General features: G+C 40.6%; 1 protein-coding gene across 4 annotated transcripts in view; it reads right to left on the minus strand.

The window, feature by feature from the left end:
• The window catches only part of Exoc6b (exocyst complex component 6B), a 491,948-nt gene extending 470,530 nt beyond the window's left edge, over positions 1-21,418 (minus strand). For 2 of the 4 annotated variants that reach the window (XR_013049947.1, XM_006991543.4), the window contains exon 1: positions 21,183-21,418. Coding sequence is in view for 2 of the 4 variants with exons in the window: in XM_006991543.4 (XP_006991605.1) it covers positions 21,183-21,292 (110 nt within the window). In the remaining 2 variants the exon portion in view is untranslated. The remainder of the gene's footprint in view (positions 1-21,182) is intronic. The other 2 variants (XM_076567063.1, XM_076567062.1) reach the window with 2 other exon arrangements.
• Positions 21,419-22,546: the final 1,128 nt, after the last annotated feature.

The following is a 22,546-nucleotide window of genomic DNA, read 5'->3' on the forward strand; positions in this document are numbered from 1 at the left end:
TCAAATATTTTAAAATGGCAATCAGAAAAAGTAAATCTGTGATCATTTTATATTTACTTTTCTCCAGTAGTCTCCGGACCTGCTTTGCTGTTTCTTAATTATATGATATTGAGCAATTTGGGTCCTAAAACTGTATTTTGATTAATGTGGTGGTTTGAAAGAAAATGGTCCCCTAAAGGGTCATATATTTGAATGCTTGGTCCCTAGTTGGTGGAACCATTTGGGGAAGGATTAGGAGATGTGGATTTGTTGGAGGAGGTGTGTCACTGGAGATGGACTTTGAGATTTCAGAAGCCCAGGGCAGGTCCAGCCCCTCCTTCCACCACCACCACTACCTCTGCCACCACCAACTTGCAAATCAGGATGTAAACTCTCAGCTACTCTCTAGTGCCATGCCTGCCAGTGTGCTGCCATGCCCCATGCCAAAATGGTCATGGATTCCCTCTCTAAACGTAAGCAAGCCCCAAATTAAATGCTTTCTTTTATAAGTTGCCTTCATCATGGTGTCTCTTTACAATAGAAAAGTAACTAAGATGACGTTAGTACTGGAAGTGAGGCATTGCTATGATGGGCCTGGCCATGAAGCTTGTTAGAAGAATTTTGACTTGGGAACTCTGCATTAGGGAAGTGGTTGGATGTTTTAAGTAGGGCTGTTAAGAATGCTGTAAGAGCTCAGAAGACAGTAGTGCTGAGAGCAATATGAACTATGGAGGCCTAGCTCAAGAAGTTCCAGAGTGAAACAATATTAGCAACTGGGCTAAAGACAATTCTTGTGATGTTGGCAGATTTCAAGACAGCCTAGTATTGACTGTGTTATGTGGTTATTAGTGATCTGTAAGACAAAATGCTAAACAGTTTTATTAATAAAAAAAAACCAAGAGCCAGATATTAGGGCGAAAACTGAGAGATCAGATAAGCGGAAAGAAGCCAGCCACGTTCTTACCACTAGGAAATCCTCAGCCAACGAGAGAGCTGTATACCCTGATACCCATGCCTATACTCTTTCTGTGCCCTGCCATCTCACTTCCTCTCTCCGCCCAGCTACATCACTTCCTCTTTCTGCCCAGCTCTATCACTTCCTGTCTGTCTGTTCAGACCTCCATGGTTAACTAGTGCTGGGAATTAAAGGTGTGTGCCACCACACCTGGCTCTGTTCCCAGTGTGGCCTTGAACTCACAGAGATTAAAGGTGTGTGCTACCACTGCCTGACCTCTGTTCAACATAGTGGCTAGCTTTTTCCTCTGATCTCCACGTAAGCTTTATTTATTAGAGCACAAATAAAATATCACCACTCAATGCAGATCTACAATGAAAAAGTACAAGCAGGGCAAAAGGAAATACAAAATGCACAATTTGAGGAGAAAAAAGAACACCAGAAAATGTAATGTCTAAACCTAGGTTTGTGCTAAAAGAGGTAAGGAGAAATGGAATGAAGGGAGTGATACCCACAGGCAAGACCCCACATAGATAGATAATCATGCAACTCATAAAAAAGAAAACCCCCAGAGAATCTACTCCAAAATCAAAGTAAAGCTTATTCAACAAAAGAAAGAGATCAAAGGCTATATAAACATAATTCAAGGAGGGGGCCATATTCCATCCCAAACATAGAATACTTGGCAGCACTGGCCGGTGTTTCTGGCTTTAGAATCTAGAATACAGGAGTAAAGGGGTTGTTCTTCTTTAGTTCAGGAAAACTGCTGAAGCCCTGAAGGCATGTGGCCAGGGAGTCCCTGCATGCAGGCCCAGAGAGGCTATCACATAAAGCTGAAAACATGAATCCTGAATTACACTGAAGATCCCAAGATGTTGGAGATGCCAGAATCATGGTCATACACTAACCCTCTGAACCTGTAAGCAAACTCCAATTAAATGCTTTCTTCTATAAGTTACCTTGGTCATGGTGTCTCTTCAAAGCAATAGAAAAGTAACTACAACAACTAGTGATTAAAATACTCAAGTCCTGGGCAGTGAAATGGCTCAGTAGGTAAAGGCACTTGTCACCTGATAACCTAGACTTCATCCCTGGAGCCCACATGATGGAAGGAGAAAACTGACACTCACAGATGCCCTCTGACCTCCACATGTATGCCATGGCACACATATATAATTTTTCATTCTCTCCCCACACACACACACACACAATAAACAATGTAAAAAAAAGTCTAGTCTGTAATTTATTGCCAACATACTAAAGATTAGAGTTTAACTTTTTTAAACAATGTACTGAAGGGAGGCTGAAGAGATAGTTTGGCATTGAGTACTTGCTGCTTTGCTAGAGGATCTGGGTTTGGTTCCAAGCAGCCGCATCCGGAAGCTAATAACTACCTGTGACTTGAGCTCCAGGGTTTCTGATCCCTTCTGACCATGCCAAAAGGCACCAACACACACCTGGTACACATACTCAGAAACACATACAAATAAAATAAATCTTCTTTAAAATAAATAATTTTTTAATAATAAAGAAGTACTCCAATTTTATTCTATGCTTTTTTCAATCTTACTTTGGGCAAAGGGAATATGAGTTTATGATAAAACTTAAAAACTGTAAAACTTGGGTATAATTTTTATTTGAGTGAAGTTACACAAAATTAACCCTCATCTTTTATGCTTGCCGTTATCTACATGGTAAATTTGAAGTTTATAAAATGGTTAGATTTACATTTACTCTCCTTAACTGTGTTCTTTCCATTTACATTTTTGGTTCATAATATTTGTTAAATATTTGGTTTGTCAATTACTGTGTTAGTCTCAAAGAATATAAAACAGAATTGGGAAAGCATAGTTTATTAAGAACATCCTTGACAGTCCAAGCACATTCTTATACTGAAAAGTGATGTGTATGTAATTTTCCCTAACGTCAGATGTTTTCCTTTTCAAGGAACAAAACTATTCATAAAATACAAGAAATATAGGAAGTAAAATTAGTTGTATCATCTTTTTTCTGTGGTCAAGTTTATTTCTACTGGGAGTGAACACAGGACTAAAAAAAATTCTTAACACACTGAAGATGGATGAAAGTTACACCATGGGATATCCAGTTCATATAGACAGACATGAATTAAATAAAATAATGTTTTTGTAAATATTTTTATTCAGGTTGGTTTTTCTACAACTGTGGTAAATCTATCCTCTGTGATTTAACAATTGATCCAGTTCATAGCTCATTAAAATAACCATTCAGTTTTAAAGTAAAGGAATATTGAAGTGGGGAAAAGAGATTAATAAAAGCCAATATAAAGGGGATGAAAAGATGGCTCAAGAGTTAAGAGCACTTGCTGCTCTTACAGAAGACCCATGTTTGGTTCTCAGAACCCACGTAGAAACTCAAAATTGTCTACTCCAGGCCCAGGGGATCTGACTCCCTCTGCTGGCTTCTGTGAGCACCAGGCACATACACATACATACACGAAGGCAAAACACTCACACATGATTTTTTTTTTTTATTTAAAAACCAATCTAGAGTGACTAGAGAAATGGTTCAGTGGTTAAGTTCAGTTGCTGCTCCTCAAAAGGATCTGGGTTAAGTTCCTAGCACCCACATGGCAATTCACAATCACCTATAAGTCCAGTTCCAGGGAATCCAGTACCCTCTCTTCTGCTCGTGAGTACTATATACCTGTGGTGCACACACATACACTCAAACACATACATAAGCAAATAGTTACTTTCATGTTTTTAAAAGCCAACACAGAAATAACATTACTTGCAATTAAGCATCCTTTTCTTTTTGATACACAAAAATATATTAAAATTGACTTTAGTGTTTTCTTGGTCAAAAAGACTTATATTATGGAATTTGCTGAAAAGCAAAGAAGAAACTAATATGAATCTTCCATCATGCACTTGTCATCTATCTAACCAAAAGAAGAGGAGTGAGTGGAAGTGTATAAACCCTTTCCTCCCCAACTTGCTTTTTGGTCATGGTGCTTTCATCACAGCAATAGAAACCCTAACTAAGACAATAACAATGACTAATTTATTCCCAGGTATACTTACAAGAAATCATTTAGCCAAAGTTCATATTGTTTGAAAAGTAGTCTGTGTTTGTGTGGGTACGCATGGAGACCAGCTGTCAACATGAGATATCTTCCTCAACTGCTCTCCAATTTATTTTTTGAGATAGAATCTCTCACTAAAATTGGAGCTCACTGATTTGCTAGGCGAGATAGCCAGTAAGCTACAATTATCTTACAGTTTCAGCTTCACAAGTATGGTGATATTTTAATTGTACTGAAATGTGATTTTATTTGTATATTAATAAATAAAGTTGCCTGGGGGTCAGAGCTAATAGCAAGCCATAGCAGAAACTGGGCAGTGGTGGTGCACACCTTTAATCCCAGCTCTTGGGAGGCAGAGCTAGGCTGATCTCTGTGTGTTCAAGGATACAGCCAGCATGGAGACACATGCCTTTATCTCAATACCAACCATAGAAGACCTGGAGGTCTGTAGAGACAGGCAATGACGAGGAGGTCATGTGGTTGGGGGCAATGACGAGGAGGTCATGTGGTTGGGTTTACAACCAATGAGAAGGCAGAATAGAAAGTCTATAAAAAAGACAAACAGACAGGAAGTAGGTCTCTTGCTGAGGAAGATAGCAGCGACAATGAAGGGTAAGGTTTTTAGCTCTTAGCTATCGCTCTGACCTCTTGGGCTTTCATCTTTATATTGGCTCTGTGTTTCTTATTTAATAAGATGGTTACATCTACACACAAGTGCTGGGATTACAGCTGCCATCTCCCTAGTCCTTGCAAAATATTCTTTTGCTGTTGTTGTTTTGTGTTTGTTTTGTTTTGTTTTTCGAGACAGGGTTTCTCTGTGTAGCCCTGGCTGTCCTGGAACTCACTTTGTAGACCAGGCTGACCTCAAACTCACAGAGATCTGCCTGACTCTACCAAGCGCTGGGATTAAAAGCGTGTGCCACAACCACCAAGTTTGAGATGTATTCTTAATTGGCTTATTTTAAGCATTAATGTTATATAATTATGTATATTATTTTGTTTCTATCCTATTATTTTATATGTAATATATAAAATGTTTACAGTTTGGGGATTTTGTTATTACTAGGAGAGGCTGTTTGGGGTCCTTTTTTTTTTTTGTATCTGTGTCTATGTTCAGTTGTTCTTTTGTTTTTTAGAACAGTACCTCATTATTTAACCCAAACTGGCCTAAAATTCCCAATCCTCCTACCTCAGCATCCATAGGGCTGGAATTATAGGCATGAGCTCCACTCTCAGCCTTATTAAATATATTTTAATAGCAGAATATATAGCAGAAAAGAAACTATTTCTAAACACTTATAAAAAGAATAATCTTTTTCTTTTAAAAAGTAGAAAAACAACAGAACAAGTACACCACCAATAGATATGCTAACATGGAAGCATAATTCATATATAAATGAGTTGAGCAAGTGGAATTACTATACATGTGCATATATGCATAACTTTTTTTAAAAATTTTAAGAACCCTTGGATTTGAGAGAGAGCAAAAGTGGGTAGGACACAAGAGGAATTGGAGGGAAGGATGGAAAGGGGGAAAGGAAAGCATTCTACCACATAGTTAACACTCTCAGCTCCCAAGATGATTCTTTTAATACTTTTTTGTTTTTGGGGGTTTTTTTGTTTTGTTTTGTTTTGTTTTGTTTTGTTTTGTTTTGTTTTGTTTTGTTTTGTTTTTGGTTTATCTGGAGCTGAGGAACAAATCCAGGGCCTTGAGCTTGCTAGGCAAGCACTCTACCACTGAGCTAAATCCCCAACCCCTCTTTTAATACTTTTATACTAGCTGGGCATGCAGTTCAGTTGGTAGAGCACTTGCTTAGCATGTATAAAAACCTGGGTCTGAACCCTAGAAATACATAAGCACATGGCCTTGCTCTTAACACTAGGAGGTGGAGACAGGAAGATCAGAGATTCAAGGTCATCCTCAGCTTGAGGACAGCCTAGGCTACATGGGATCCAGTCTTTAAAAAAAAAAAACAAAAGAGCCGGGCGGTGGTGGCGCACGCCTTTAATCCCAGCACTCGGGAGGCAGAGCCAGGTGGATCTCTGTGAGTTCGAGGCCAGCCTGGGCTACCAAGTGAGCTCCAGGAAAGGCGCAAAGCTACACAGAGAAACCCTGTCTCGAAAAACCAAAAAAAAAAAAAAAAAAAAAAAAGAAAAATTCAGAAAGAAAAAGGTTCCTTTTTATTATAAGATTTCAATATTTTTCCTTTTTTATTTTTTTTTTCTGGTTTGGTTTGGTTAGGTTTTCTCTTTATGTGGCCCTGACTGTCCTGGAACTGTTCATGTAAGCCATGTTGGCCCACAACTCAGAGATCACGTGCCTCTGCCACTGAATGCAGAGATTTAAGTTGTGCCATCACACCTGACTTCAACAGTTTTATGAAAAACCAATTGACTTCCCTTTCATGTGATGCTTTGTGGTTTAAACTTACAGAAGAAAGAAATGACTAGTTGTGGCTACACCACAGTCTACTGAAATAGAAACTATAGGGTAAAATCAGAAATGCAGTCCTACAAATGGTAAATAAATAAAGCTTAAAAACCAGTTTTTTTAAAACAAACTCAAAATCTGGTGACTTCCCATGGCAAAGTGGCTAGTTGTACACAAAACACCTGTATCAGCATACAGCCTGAATCCACTGTATCATGGAGGAAAAAAGGCCTATTAAACACCTCTTGGTATTGTTAGTAGCATATAAATGAAAGCCAAGTCTAGTTAATGTCCTGTTTGCTGATAACAGTTAAGAGATAAATTCTTAAAATACCTTAAATAAAATAGGAGCCCCACCTAGTGTGACTCAAAAGAACAAATAAAATTTTCAACCTAATTATAAAAATACCTCCACAGGCAGCGGCAGGGGGTGCACGCCTTTAATCCCAGCACTCAGGAGGCAGAGCCAGGCAGATCTCTGCGAGTTCAAAGCCAGCCTGGTCTACAGAGCGAGATCCAAGACAGGCACCAAAACTACACAGAGAAACCCTGTCTCGAAAAAAAAAAAAAAATACCTCCAGATAGTGCAAGTTACCAAAAGCCTGGTGATACTCAGGGCAACTTGCAGAAAACTCTGAACAATAATAAACTTGAAATCCCTGCTGACCACACAATGATAAAATCAGTGAGTAATACTCAAATCTCTAGGGGAAAAAAAGTGAGGATGATTCAACATACAATGGATCTATTAAATGGATCCAAGCATTATCATCTCAGGATAGCAAGTACATCATTTCTAAGACTTTGGAGTTGCTAATCTGTGAAGAAACTAAACACACTAACCACAGAAAATTTAATTAAAAGATCCTTAATTGGAAGCTGGAAGGATGGCTCAGAGGTTAAGAGTACATAGTGCTCTTCCAAAGAACCCTGGTTTGGTTTCCAGCACCCAAATGGGGGTTAGCAACCATCATTCCAGTTCCAGGGGCTCCAGTACCCTCTTCCGGTCTTTGGACACTGCACCCAGAACATAATGCAGGCAAAACACTCATAAACATAAAATAAAAGTAAAATCGATCTATAAAATAAATAAAGTTCTCTGGTCTGGGGATGAAGCTAAGTTCTTATCTAGTATGTGTAAGATCGAGGTTTTACCCTAAAACTGAAGAAAAAAATGACCAGTCTGCTTTGCTGGGCATGGTGGGTCATATCTATAATCCCAACATTTGAGAGGCAGAGGCAGGAGGATCCTGAGTTTGGAGGTAGGCTGGAGACACAAGGAGTTCAAGGGCATTGGCGTACAACAGCCTGGAGCTTATGCAGTCTCAGGCCCTGAACCTGCTGCCAGGTCATGGTTTCCTCCTGGCTCTTGGCAATGATGGAGGCCTGAGATGATGAAACATTCACTTTCTGGATTGGACCTGCTCGAAGGACCACTGTGGTCCACGATAGCACAAGAGGTTATGTTGGTGTCTGTGGCCCATGCTGCTTCCCCAGACAGAGATGAAGCCTGAGATCCATAAGGACCTACACAGTCTGTGCTACTATACAATGCCCTGGTCATGTCCTAAGGCTTTGTTGCCTTGGTGCACCAAGTTGACGTGAGTGACATGTGTAACCACCTGAGACCATGTTGAGGCTCATGGTCCATGCAGCAGTTGAGGGCCATGAGTGGATCAGGGGTCCTGATATGGACAATGGTCATGTTGAGTTCAGTGGCCCAAATTCAGTTACCACCAAATCCCATGCAGATGCCTGTGGTCAGGGTTGAAGTCTGAAGCCATGTTAATGTCCATGAGTGTGAAAGAGCCTGTCCTACCCCTCACCAACAGCACTGCAGTGCAGGCAGTAGCATGGGTGTAGGTCAGCTAGTTCCGCCCCATTCTGGCCACTGCAAAGCTTTCCTCAGCTGATAGCTTCTGGTGTGGATGCAGGCTGAGAAAGAATCTTCCTTTGGAGGGCTGGCCACTAAGGAATTTGACCATGTTCCAGGCATATATGGGCAACACAGAATGGACTTGTCTTTTTTTGGAGTGGGAAGGTCATAGTGGACAGGGAGCGGACATGGAAAGACGGGGAGGTGACTGTTGGGGGAATATGATGTGAGATTCCCAAATAAATAAAAATTAAAAAAAGAAGAAGACATAAATGAAAATCTTCTAGGACTCTGCCTCAAATATCCTGACAAATTCCTCTTCTCCTATCAACAAACATTATAACTTAAAACTAATTTGAGCAGCAGGGAAACTGAGCTTCCAGGACCCAATTTACTGTCAGGTAACAAAAATAAAATTCCTTACCAAGCCTATATAGTGAGGGTAGGATAAAAAAAAAATACAAAGATGACCCATGAGATTCTTTTCAGAATTGACTTTAATAATAAACCCCTGGCTTACTTTAATAAACCTCTAACAAGGACAAATTCTAGGCCATGATGTCCAAAGCATGACTTTGATAATGGAGGCGATGACAGCTGACATCTAGTAAAACACTAAAAGCTTAATTTTCCTAGCCTAGCAATCTGCCAGAATTTAACTTACTGAAAAGAGGCCACTGTCTCTTTTTTCTAATGATGATAATGCATACTTCTATTTTTTTTTTCAATTTTGCTCAGCTTTATTAAGGGTAATTTGTAAGTTTACAGTGGAAGTGTCTTGCTGCAGATAAACATTACAAAATTACTAAGTCGAGGTAACCAGCCATCATCTCACATACTTATCACTTTTTATTGCTGACATTTAAGATCCACTCTTTGCAATTTTCAAGTACAGGTTTTTCTTATTCCTTAAAAAGACTTTACATTTATTTAACTTTATAATTCTGTGCTACAAAACTTTCACAGAGATTTCTGATCCTCAACAAAGAAAGCATACTGGACCCTGTCATGAGCAAGTTTAGCATACATGGATTCACCACAGGCCCTGCCGACCTGTTCTCTGTTAGATGTTCTCATACAGACTCTGAGTCTCACAGCACAAACCCCTAGAAGATAGAATGGGCACACACCACATGCAGATTTTGGGTTCTCTCAACCTTCTTAGTATAATGGTAAACAATTCTATTACAAGGAGTTTTCTATTCAGTTCTATTACAGTATAGTTTTGTCAGAGGCAGTTTGTAGAAAAGCCTGTGATGATACATCAATCACTGGACCATTATGAAGAACTACATTATTGTTTATAGTAACCATGACACATAATAGAACTCTAGAACATATTCAGCCTAATAAAACATTGTACCCTGTGGCCAGTATCTCCTTATCTCCTTCCCAAGCAGTCTATGATAACCACCATTCTAGCCTCTGACTCTGAGTTCAACTTTTTTTGACTGCATTTATGAGTTAAAACAATCAGCATTTCTGATGTCTTTCTGTTCTAGGCTTATTTCATTTAGAATGTCTTCCAGATTAAATCATGTTGTCAAAATGACAGGATTCTCTTCATTAAGTATGAGTTGTCTTCTACTGGGTGTATACATGCACTCCTTTAACACCATGTTATCTTCATCTATTGCTGAATCATATTGGTTCTACTTTTAACTTGTTGAGGGATCTCCATACTATTTTCCATATTGGCTGTACCAAGGCACAATTCCATCAGCAGCCTATTGGAACATCCTTTTCTACACTATGAATATGTATTACTTTCATTGGTTAATAAAAAAGCTGACAGGTCAGTAGCTGGACAGGAAGTTAGGGTGAGAAAGCCAAACTGAGAATGATGGGAAGAAGGAAGGCAGAGTCAGGAGAAATGCCAGCCAGCTACCCAGGAAGCAAGACATGCTAGAGGGCAGGTAAATCCACAAGCCATGTGGCAATACATAGATTAATAGAAATAGATTAACTTAAATGTAAGAATTGGCTAGTAACAAACCTGAGCTATCAACTGAGCATTTATTATCACATTCAGCCACTGAGTGGCTTATTTGGGACCAGGTGGTCAGAACAGGAAACGTCCATTTACAGTCTATAGAGATTTCATTATATCTTTACCAACACTGACCTTGTCTTTTTTCTTTATTTTTTAAGACATGGTCTTGTATAGTGCAGGCTGATCTTGAGTTCCCTATGTAGCTGAGGCTGCCCTTGAACTCCTAGTTCTCCTGCTTTCACCTCCTAAGTGCTGGAATTAAGGTGTGTTCCACCAAGCTTTGTCTTTTTCATAATGACCATCTGAATAGGTAAGAGGTAATAATATGATATCTCATTGCAGTTTGGATTTCATTTCTCTGATGATTAGAGATACCGAGTATTTTTTCATGTAACTACTAAAAAGAAGCCACTTTCTGAGTCAGTACTAGTCACATATATAAGCACTTATACTTTAAAACTGACTTAAAAGTTCAAGCAAAATAAAGTCCTTACTTAGAAAGATGTTCTTCCTCTAGAATTATACAAGAAACACTTGGCAATTCCCTGCTCCTTAAAAATGGTCTTTTCTGAGCTGCGCCCCCCCCCCGCCCCCGCACACCTTTCATGCCAGCCCTCAGGAGACAGAGGCAGGCAGATCTCTGTGAGTTCCAGGCCAGCCTGAGCTACAGAGTGAGTTCCAGGAAAGGCTCCAAAGCTACACAGAGAAACCCTGTCTCTAAAAAAAAAAAAGAAAAAGAAAAAGAAAATGGTCTTTTCTGGTTGGAAAGCTGAACCTGAGCCATTATTTCAAAGAACAGTTATCTTTTATCTCTTATCTTGAGAAGTCTATACCTACCCTTATTATTGTGTCTACAACTGCCCTTTCCTTAACACACACACACACACACACACACACACACACACACACACACACACATTAAACCATTTTCTTTAAAAAAAAAAAACACCTCCAACTTTCAGGAAAAAACAATTCTGCTTACCCTCAATTAAAAAATGTAGTAGATAGAGAGAGGTCATTGGTGAAGTACATGAGTGCACGAAGCCCTGAGTTATATACAAAACAAATGACCACATGAAAATATGTTCAACATCATTAACAACCAGAACAAAAAAAAAACTACAATGAAGCCAGATGGAGTAGCACAAGTGGAGGCAGTGGAACATCAGGAGGTCAAGGCCAGCCTCAGCTACCTAAGGACCAGTTTTTAAAAAAAAAAAAAAAAAAAAAACCTACAACGAAATATTGTTACATATATAACATACTAACCAAATTTCTAAAGATGGCAAAACCAAATGCTGGTAAAGATGTGAAGGAATTAGAACCCTTTGACAAACAAGTTAGTTACTATAACACCAGCAATTCTACTCCTTGATCCACTAAAAGAATCAAAAACATGTTTATATAGGAGCTTTGTTTATAATAGCCAAAACCAAGCCAGGCGGTGGTGGCGCACGCCTTTAATCCCAGCACTCAGGAGGCAGAGCCAGGTGGATCTCTGTGAGTTCGAGGCCAGCCTGGGCTACCAAGTGAGTTCCAGGAAAGGTGCAAAGCTACACAGAGAAACCCGGTCTCGAAAAACCAAAAATAAAAATAAAAAATAAAAAATAAAAAAAATATAATAGCCAAAACCCAGAGACAACCAAGATGTCTTTGTGAGTAAATGATAAATTGTGGTACAGTTATACTATGGAAAACTACTCAGTAATTAAAAAAAAAAAAAAAAGCAAACTATTGCTACATTATAAGAAATGAATAAACCTCAGTGCTAAGCGGAAAAAGTCAAACCTAGAATGTTAGGTAGGATATGTAAGGTATGGTTCTTTGAAAACCTGATACAAAAACACATGTCTGGTTGTCAGGATTGGAAGAGGAAATACAGGCAGAGAGAAATGAGCCAAGCTAAAAGAAAGCACCCTGAGTGCTCCTCGTGGTGATGAAGTATGTTAATCTTGACTGTCAAGGTACAGTGCCAATACTGCGGATCTGACATTGTTAACAGTGGTTTTTACAAGATGCTCTCAATGGGAGAAACTGAGTAAAGAGTACAGGGGAATCCCTGTATTATTTTGTACAACTATATGTGAATTTATAATCATCTAAGAATTATTCAAAACCTAAAACATATATTCAGTCAGATCCACATCTATTTTAAAAGTTTTTCTTGCCAGTGGGAAGGAGACAGGGTCTCATTATGAACCACGCAGACTATCTTAGAACTTAATATGTGGCTCAGACTGCATCCAAATTGAGATTCTCCTGCCTCCACCTCTCAAGTTCTGAGATTATAGGCCTGCACTACCATGACTGTCTGAATGCTTTCAATTTTATTTTCATTGGATTTCAAGAGCTGTTCTCATCCCACCTTCTTCCTTTTATTTCTCTGATGCTACCAGTCTCCACGACAGCTCTTCTTTACAAATGTCATAAAACTTCTTCACCTCACACAAACTCAAACATTTGAATAGCTCTATTATTACCTTTTTTTCCAAATGTGTTCCATAAATGGCACTCCTTAAATCAAAGTCCATACGAAAACCAACCAGGTCCGACATCTGTTATTTTTATACAACCATATTGCTTGACAAGATCACAGTCCGTATAGAACCTTTAGAATTTTACTGTTTATTAGCAGCAGAACTTCCCCAGGAAACAGACATTGTTTTCACAATGATGATGCTTACTCACTTGCTTGAATATTTCACCAAACAATGTGTGTTTTAAAGTTCTAAGGAAGATTTAAAAAAAAAAAAAAAAGCAAGCACCAATGTAAAGAAACAAGTAAAGACACAACTTTCAAAAAAGAAAAAAATGCACAAGTTTTAAAAATACAGGTGCTGCCAGGAGTGGTGGGATACGCCTCTAATCCCAGCACTTGGGAGGCAGAGGCAGGCGGATCTCTGTGTTCCAGGCAAGCCTGGTCTACAGAGCAAGTTCCAGGACAGCCAGGGCTACACAGAGAAGCCCTGTCTCGAAAAAACCAAAATAATAATAATAATAAACATAATACAGATGCTGCAAATAGGAAGAATAAGACTAGGCAGGGAATATGTACAAAGGACCTGGTGTTCTACTCTATAATACCAGAACAACGAACATGCCAGGCCTTTAAGACCTACAAAACCAGGTCTATAAAGTCTATTCTTCTACAATTTTTACTCAAAAACTATGTAAAGTGGGGACAGCAAAATGGCCTAGGAAGTAAAAGCACTTGCTGCGCATGCTTAATGACCTAAATTCAATTCCCAGAATCCACATGAAGGTGGAAGGAGAGAACTAACTCCACAAACTTGCCCTCTGACTCTACACACACATCAAAGTATGTACGCATATGCACATACATAAAAAAGTAATTTTTTAAATTTTATATAAAGCTAGAGAGCCCATACTTGAATCCAATCATCATTTTTAGCAAATGAACATCATTACTTATCTAACATACAATATAACAATTACTTGGAGTCTTAAACTCTCAAAGAATGGAAATCTTCCAATGAACCAGGCTCAGTGATGCGCACGCCTAATCCCAGCATGAAGAGGGGAAGTGGCAACAGGAACAAAGACATCCTAAACCACATGAGTTCCAGGCCAGCTTAGACTACATAACACTACACAAGACTCTATCAAAAAAAAATCAAAAAGCTAAATACATAAATACTCAAATACTTAGAACTGTTTGTGGCTATTATTACTGATTTTGCTTTTGCATAATCATCAATCTGTTCTCAACCCACAGTTAAGTGAAGAAATAATGTAGTACAATACAAGCTGCATGTTAACTCTTCAAGACAGAACAGCATGTAGCACTTTAACAGAGTCCTAACTCCATATATACCATTACAAAAAAAAAAAAAAACACTGAATCTCAGTGTTTGATCCCACACCTTCCATCCCAGCACTCAGAGACAAGTAGATCCCTATGAAGTCAAGGCCTCCTTGGTCTGCACAGTGAGTTCCTAGCCAGCCAGGACTATATAGAGAAACCTTGTCTCAAAACAAATAACATTGAGGCAAAGGACTAAGTTCTAGGCCACTTAGATGTTTTAATGTGTAGCTTAAATTAGTTGTACAAATATCTATTACATGCTTAAATTTATCATTCACTTATTGAGAATTAATAGCTGAACTCTTTAAAAAAAAAATGTATCTGGAGCAATGTGTGTAATGTTACACACATTACAACTAAATAGTTTCCTTAGTCAGAAATACATGTTCCAGCCAGCATATTTTCTAAATTACATATTTTAACATACAATATCTATAATTACTAGTTTGATTGGCAAAGTTTCAAACAGTAAAGACTGGCTTTTTTTAACCTCAAATTTTAAATTATTCTAAACAAAATTATTATGACAATGATGGCATTAATTTCCATGCTAGAGCATACCCAAATGAGAAAAACCTTGCCCTGTCCTTGGTACTCTCTCTCATTTGGTTTATCTGTAGGTTTTGAAACAGGATCACAATTTATATCCCACATGGAACTCTAGATCTGCCATGCTGAGATCACAGGTGTGAGCCACCACCCAGTTTACACTGATTCTTTTAGAGACATAGAATAGCTTATTCAGGTTCTTCAAACTCATAAAAAATACTAATTATATTCACAGCTGGTTCACTTTTAAAACATTTATCACTCTATACTTAACCAAGAAAAGAGGATACATTCAGTAAGAAGGCGCAGAAAAATATAACCTGAACTTATTGATATTCATTTATTGGCAAAAAAAAAAACTTGGCTAAAACACACACACATACACACACACACACACACACACACACACACACACACACTGCAGATATTCATCCAGATTAGAAACCATAGAAACTGGATACATGCTGCACTAAGGAAGTGACCTATTGCTCTCACAAACTGCACACTAACTGTTTGAATGAGAATACGCCCCCATAGGCTCATATATTTGCATGCTTAGTCCCCACTTGATGAACTGTTTAGAAGGATTAGAAGGTGTGGCCTTGTTGGAGAAGGAGTGGCCTTGCTGTAGGAGGTGTGCCACTTGGGATGGATGGGCTCTGAGGTTTCAAAAGACCCAGTTTCCTCACTATGTCTGCTGCCTACTGTCAGGATGTAAAACTACCAGCTACTTCTTCAGCACCATGTCTGCTGGCAAACTGGCAAACTTTCCACCATGATGATAATGAACTAACCCTCTGAAACTGTACATAGCTTTCTTTTATAAGAATTGCCTTAGTCATGGTGTCACTTCACAGCAATAGAACAGTGACGACGACGACGACGACGACGACGACGACGACGACGACGACAACGACGACGAAGACACTGGTTACACTATATGCTTTCACCAAAACTGACCGTAAAAACTTACTCATTAGTTTTTAGACATTGCTCAATCTATGTTAACATCATACAGAGCATGATGTCAGGATTTGTGGGAAAAACAATTTTCTGGTTTTAAACTCAGAGCCAAGAATAACCTAGGCACAGTGGGTGACACGTGGCTTTAATTCTAGCCTTTTGGGAGGTGAAGGCAGTATGATCTGCAGTTCAAGGTCATCCTCAGCCTCACAGTAGTTCACATAGCCAGCCTGAACTATGAGACCTGTCTAGAAAGTTGGGGAGGGGCTGGAAGATGGCCTAGAGGTTAAGAGCACTGGCTGCTCTTCCAGAAGAATGAGGTTTAATTCCCAGCACCCACTGACAACAGTATGTAACTCCAGCTCCAGGGAATCCAACATCCTCTTCTGGCCTACACAGGCACTGAACACATGGTGTACAGACATACACATACACATAAAATTAAAAAATAAAATAAAATTCTCAGGACCAGTGAGATGGCTCAGTGGGTCTTAAAGGCACTTGCCACCAAGCCTGACAACCAGAGTTCAATCCTCAAGACTGCCTTGGTAGAAAGAGAGAACTGAATCCCACAAGTTGCTCTCTGACCTTCACATGCCCACACACACTGTGGCATACACACAAAATAAATAGATAAAATGCAATTCTTTAATATATTTTTAAAGCAGATGGGCAAGATGACTTGGGAGGTTAAAAGCACTTAATGGAAACTTGATGGCCTGAGATCAATGTCTGGAATTGGAAAGAGAACTAACTTCATAAAGTTGCCCTGATTCCACACAAACTCCATGGTTTGTATGCACCCCCACATACATCATACACACACAATAATAATTTCAATCATATTATACTTATAATTATAAATTAATATTATTAAAAGAAATTATAATTATAAAAATAAGTAATCTGTAATGAGTGATGTCTTTTCCTTCAATGACTGCCAGGAATAGACTTTATCGGAATCCACTGAAAGGTTTTCATATACTTCTTTCCTATTAAAATTAACAACAGGCAACACTACTAACCTGTTAAAAATCAATGTTAGGATTAATGATAGATTCTTTTGGTTCTTACTGAAGGGAGTTAAGAGGCAGGAGCACATCAGGAATTCAAGGGCAGCCTCAGTTACGTGGCAATTATGAGGCCAGCCTGGGGTTCCAGAGACCTTGTCTCAAAGGAAAAAAAAAATGAAGCATCCTTCTGATGTGTATTTTTGTATAAGTAAATGAAAATCTTGGAGAATGGGGCAATCTGATTTCCTAATTGGCAGATGCTAGACTCTCTCTTGCTCTAGATGCCTTCAGCAAAAGGGCTTGTCAGTCAAGCAGACGGCCAAACCACCCTTACACCACTGGACATTTGGAACACACTGCAGCTGCCTTGGGGAAGCTCCATAATGATCTCAACTGCTTGGTCTGATTTCCAGAAATAAAAGCATAAGTCCATATACCAAAAAAAAAAAACAGGACATAGAACATTGTCCATAACAACCCCAAAATGGAAATGATCAAAATATACACCAACTTGACGAACAAATAAAATGTGATACAAGTACATCCATACAATGGAGTATTATTCAGTAATTAAATGAAGTTCAGATACTCATCCCTATGGATGAACCTTGAGAATATTACCATAAGTAGCAAAAAAATAATTCTTGTATAAATCTATTTATACAAAATGTCCAGATGCCTAAAGTAGCAAGTAAGAAGCTGGGTGTGGTGGTGCCCAACTGTAATCCCAGCATTTAGAAGATGGAGGCAAAAAGACCTGAAGTGCAAAGTTATCTTAGGCTACACATAGTTCAAGGACAGCCTTGAAGAAATAAATAAAAAGAGCAAAGTGAGAATGGCATGGAGGAGAGGAAACAAAGTGAAAAGTGACTCTCAAAGAGTATGTGTTTGTTTGGGGAGGGATAAAACAGTTCTAAATTAGACTATGGTGATTGCTGCACAACTCTATGAATATACTGCAAATCATTTAGCTACACATCTTAAACAATATGTAGATCATACGTTATTATATGAATTGTATCTCAATAAAGCTACATATACCCCAGGCTGGTCTTGAACTTGCTATGTAGCCAAGAATGACCCTGAACTCCCTATCTTCCTTCCATCCAAGTGCTGGGATTACAGGCATGAACCACCACACCCAGCTCTAAAGCTGCTTTTTAAATGGCAATGTATTTCATTATTCAAGTTAAAAATTTAAAAACAAAATTATAAGTACAATTAGAGTAAATGCCAATTGCTCTGACCCACCAAGCAAAATAAGGAAATGACAACTATTGGTTAAATAATATAATAAGAGTAGAAATACAGACATGAGATTTGAAAAATGAAAACATGGAGCTATTGTTCATAACTGATTTGGAATTAGAATGTTAGTACTTGAGATGTGAGGGAAATCTGGCTGTGGCATCATAACCCCTGATCACCAAGGCTGACTGAGCTGACATGGCTAGCTAAGCAGGTGTTCCCTTCCCTCTTCACTGCTCTGTGACCTTCCCAAGCCGCACTGAAGAGGATGGCCTCCATGAACAAATGATTCTCTTCAGCCAAGGTTGAAGTGTAGCTGGGTTTCTATGCCACAGCCTCAAAAAAAGCTCTCAGCCATGCATGATTGCTGCATGTCTTAATCTTTGAGGCCAGCATCATTTACATGGTCAACAGATTAATTAATTAATTGATTGATTGACTGATTAATTCCAAATCCTTGGGCCAGAGACAGCAAGCAGGTCTCTGGTTGATGCCAAACCTAAGATCAATCCTCTGAACTCACGTGGTAAAAGAAGAGAACCTATCCTGAAAGTTGTCCTCTGACCTCCACAATGTGCCGTGGCATCAACATGTATGTTCATATACTAACACATACATACATACATACATACATGAATGTTAAAAAAAAAATTTAATCCAGGCTGGAGAGATGCTCAGTGGTTAAGAGTACTGGCTGCTCTTCCAGAGAACCCAGGTTCAATTCCCAGCACCCACACCTGTCTATAACTTCAGTTCCAGGGCTTCTGACACCCTCACACAGACATACATGCAAGCAAACACCAATATAAAATAATTTTTAAAAATTTAATCCAAATCCTCTAACAATATAGTCAAGAAAAACAACTAAAATGGATTGGGTCATGTGATAGTTCCTGGACTTTTTTTAATTGTTATTAACAATGTCCCAATAAAGTAAAAGACTTAATTCATGCACAACTACAGAACTAGAAGAAAAAGAATTCAGTGATAATAATGAGAAAATCTGGGTAGAATGGACAACATGTTTAAATTATAACATATACATTTTTTGTTTGTTTGTTTGTTTGTTTGTTTTTCAAGACAGGGTTTCTCTGTGAAACAGTCCTGGTTGTCCTGGATCTCACTCTATAGACCAGGCTGGCCTCGAACTCACAATGATCCGCCTGACTCTGCCTCCCAAGTGTTAAGATTAAAGGCATGTGTCACCACCACTCAGCAACATATACATTACTAAAGCCAAGACACCAGAAAATTAAACAGCAAAATTCAGTTTATACAAACATGTACTACTGATGCTAGACATGTAGCTCAATTGGTAGGATGCTCACCTAACAGGCAGCAAGCCCTAGGTTCAATCCCTAGCATGGCATAAAACTAAGCACGGTGGTGCTAGACTGTAATCCCAGCACTTAGGAGGTGTGGGTATGATGAGGATGAGAAGTTCAAGGGTATTCTCAGCTAGACAGCAAGTATGAGGACAGTCTAGGATACAGGAAACTACATCTCCCCTCCAAAAAATAAACATACTAAATCACAGTAAAATAAATTTATGATACTAAATAAGTTATTTATTGCATAAAACAACAGCAACTGAAAGCCACAAGCAACTCAAGACAACATGGATGATGCTCTGACAAGGAATCCTTCCTCAACTCCAGTGATCCCAAATACTCAATTCAGCAGCCAAATTAAGAGACTAGAACGTAACATTTTCAGCCACTCTAATAACATTTTAGTTACTGAAAGGCAAACAGTAATAGCTGCTAACAACACATTTAGGAGACTATTAGTGAGTGACCCCGGGATTTATAAAGAACCATGTAATGAAAATCACTGGCCTTTCACAACACAAGAAAATAGGAAAGGAGAGGAACTTGATGGCCATGAACATGATACGAAGAGGACAGGGAAGCAATTGTGTGAAAGAACTGGCACAAAAAAGGGGAGAGCTAAAAGTCACCTAGGGGTGTATTGGGGGTTCAACTCAGTGGTAAAGCACTGTTGTAGCATTCGGGAGGCCCTGGTTCAAACCTGAGCAGTGGGAAAAAAAAAAAAGTGGGGGAGGGATACAAGCTATTAAGGACAGTTATTTCCAGGAGGGATGACACCGAACAAACTTGCTTGGCACTAACAATGGAGCCTGGAGAAGAAAGCTGTGCAAGTGAAGCTAAAAGCAAAAGTCCTCAGCCTTCGGTCATTCTTTACCGGGACAATTCTCCCCACGACAAGGTAAGCAATGGTTAGTGACGGCTTCTGGAGGGAGGAGCACTGGGCCAACGCTGTACGAGGAGGGGTCAAGTGATTTTCAACGCATAGACTGAACCTTGGAGACCAGTAAGCACCCCAGGAAAGGACCAGGAGGAACTAGTTCTAGGATATCAGGAAACTGCGGGGGTTCAAAATTGGTCTTGGTGAATAATTTTCAACAGGAAGTATAACAGATGGTAATCCCCAACTAAGGCAGAACAAAAGTGGTGAAGGATCTGTGGGCTGGGCACACAGTTCAGCTGAAGAGGGCTTGCCTGGCACACTACAAGACACTGGGTTCCATCCCCAGCGCCACTAAGAAAAAAAAGAAGGAAAGGCAGGGGGTCCAGGTGCAGAGTGCCTGCTGGGCTGAGAACCAGACACCCATTTTTCTCCCCTTGTGACCTTGGACAAGTCACTTCCCTTCCCTGTGCCTCGTCAGATACAGGGGAGCAGTAAGTGCACCCCAGCGGTAGGGTTGCTCAATGGCTTCCATGGATGGACTTGTACATGAATTCCGCACAGTGCCTGGCGCTTTGTGTAACAAGTGCAAGTTAATTAAGCGGAGCCAGGCCAGGTACGTTCGGACAGCTCCACGGGCAATGCAGGTGGCAGCTATGGGAGAAAGTGTCAGGGGAGGGAGCAAAGAGCAGGTCCCGGTGTAGCCAAGGTCCCGGTGTAGGCAAGGTCCCGGTGTAGGCAAGGTCCCGAGGCCGCACTTGGGCGGGGTCGTCCTCACGCCCCAGGCTCTCCGGGGAGGGAAGGTAGAACTCTTCCTCCAGGACGGAGGTAACCAGGACGCTCTCGGAGGAGCTGTGATGGGCAGATCCAACGCGCGCAGAGCCGGCACCCGCTCCTGACTGAAGAGCTGCTGACCGAGGAGGGAGCGGCGGCCCAGCAGAACCGCGCCTCACCCTCTCTCTCCAGACAGGCTCCCCAGCCGGGCCTCGCCCAGGACGCGGGACACCCGCGGCTCACCCCTCTGCCAGCCGCCGCGCTCCGCCCGCTCCCGCCGACCCGGCCCCGCCCCGGTACCTGAGCGTGGGCCCGATACAGGCCGTGTCTGTGCTCTCGATCTCCCTCAGGATCCGCTCGTGCTCCGCTGCCGTCTCCAGGCTCTCCTCCGCCATCTTCGCCCGCTCCATCGCAGGGCACCGACGCGCGGCCCTCCCTCAGCGAGTGCCCCTCGCTCCCTCAGCCTAGGCTCCGCGGCCGCTGGGCCAGCACCCCGCAGCGCGACCCCGCCCTCGGATGCCACGCCCCCAGGCGTCAGCCCGGCCGCGAGCGTCGCGCACAGCCCGCTGGGATTTGTAGTTCACTGAGCCAGGCGGAGCAGGGTTGTCCATTCATGGGTTGAGTTTGCCCTAATTGCTGCGACCTTGATATAGATCCAGAGCACTTTATGACACCTGTATACAATGACAGTGTATACACCTGTATTTGTATACATATCAGGCAGTGGTACTAACTATGCTCAATGTTTTAATGTGTATGGGTATTTTGCGTGCATATATGTCTGTACACTACATGAATGCTTGGTGCTCCAGGAAGCCAGGAGAGGGTGTCAAAATAATCACCTGGGACTGGAGCTACAGATGGTTGTGAGGCGCCTTCCAATCGTCTGGAAGAGCCACAAATGTTCTTATCAACTGAGCCATATCCAGCCCCTAAATATGAAGCCCAGAAACTCATGATCCCCTGCCTCCCTCAACCTCATTTTTTTTGAGATTGTAATATAATTACAAGATTTCTCACCTTCCCTTTCCTCCCTTCAAGACCTCCCATATATCCTTCCCACTCTCCTTTAAATTCATGGCCTCTCTTTGCACTGGTATCACATGCATATACATATATATAAACACATATATTCCTAAATATAACCTGTTCAGTCTGTAATAATGTAACATGTATGTATGTATGTTTTCAGGAATGACCGTTTCTGCCTCTACTTCTTTTTTTCCATCTATTTATTGTACATGCCAGCTGCAGCCTCCCCCGACCTACATCCTCTCCTTCACTCCCTCTCCCCCATTCCCCACTTCTACCCCCAATCCTCTCCTTCTGTCTCCCTCCAGGAAAGGGCAGATCTCCTATGAGTACCAATAAAACATGGCATATCAAGTCGCAGTAACACTAAGCACCTCCCCATGTATTAAGGCTGGACAAGGTGATCCAGTATTAGAAGTAGGGCCCCAAAAGCCAGTAAAATAGTTGAGACAGCCCTTGTTCCTGCTGTTAGGAGTCCCACAAGAGGACCAAGCTACACAACTGTAACATATATGTAGAATGCCTAGGAAAGTCCCATGCAGGCTCCCTGGTTGTTGGTTCAGTCTCTGTGAGCCCCTATGAGCCCAGGTTAGTTGATTGTGTGGCCTTCCCCTGCTGTCCTTGATCCCTCT

Source organism: Peromyscus maniculatus, chromosome 3 (assembly GCF_049852395.1).
Source record: "Peromyscus maniculatus bairdii isolate BWxNUB_F1_BW_parent chromosome 3, HU_Pman_BW_mat_3.1, whole genome shotgun sequence".
NCBI classification, from domain to species: domain Eukaryota; kingdom Metazoa; phylum Chordata; class Mammalia; order Rodentia; family Cricetidae; genus Peromyscus; species Peromyscus maniculatus.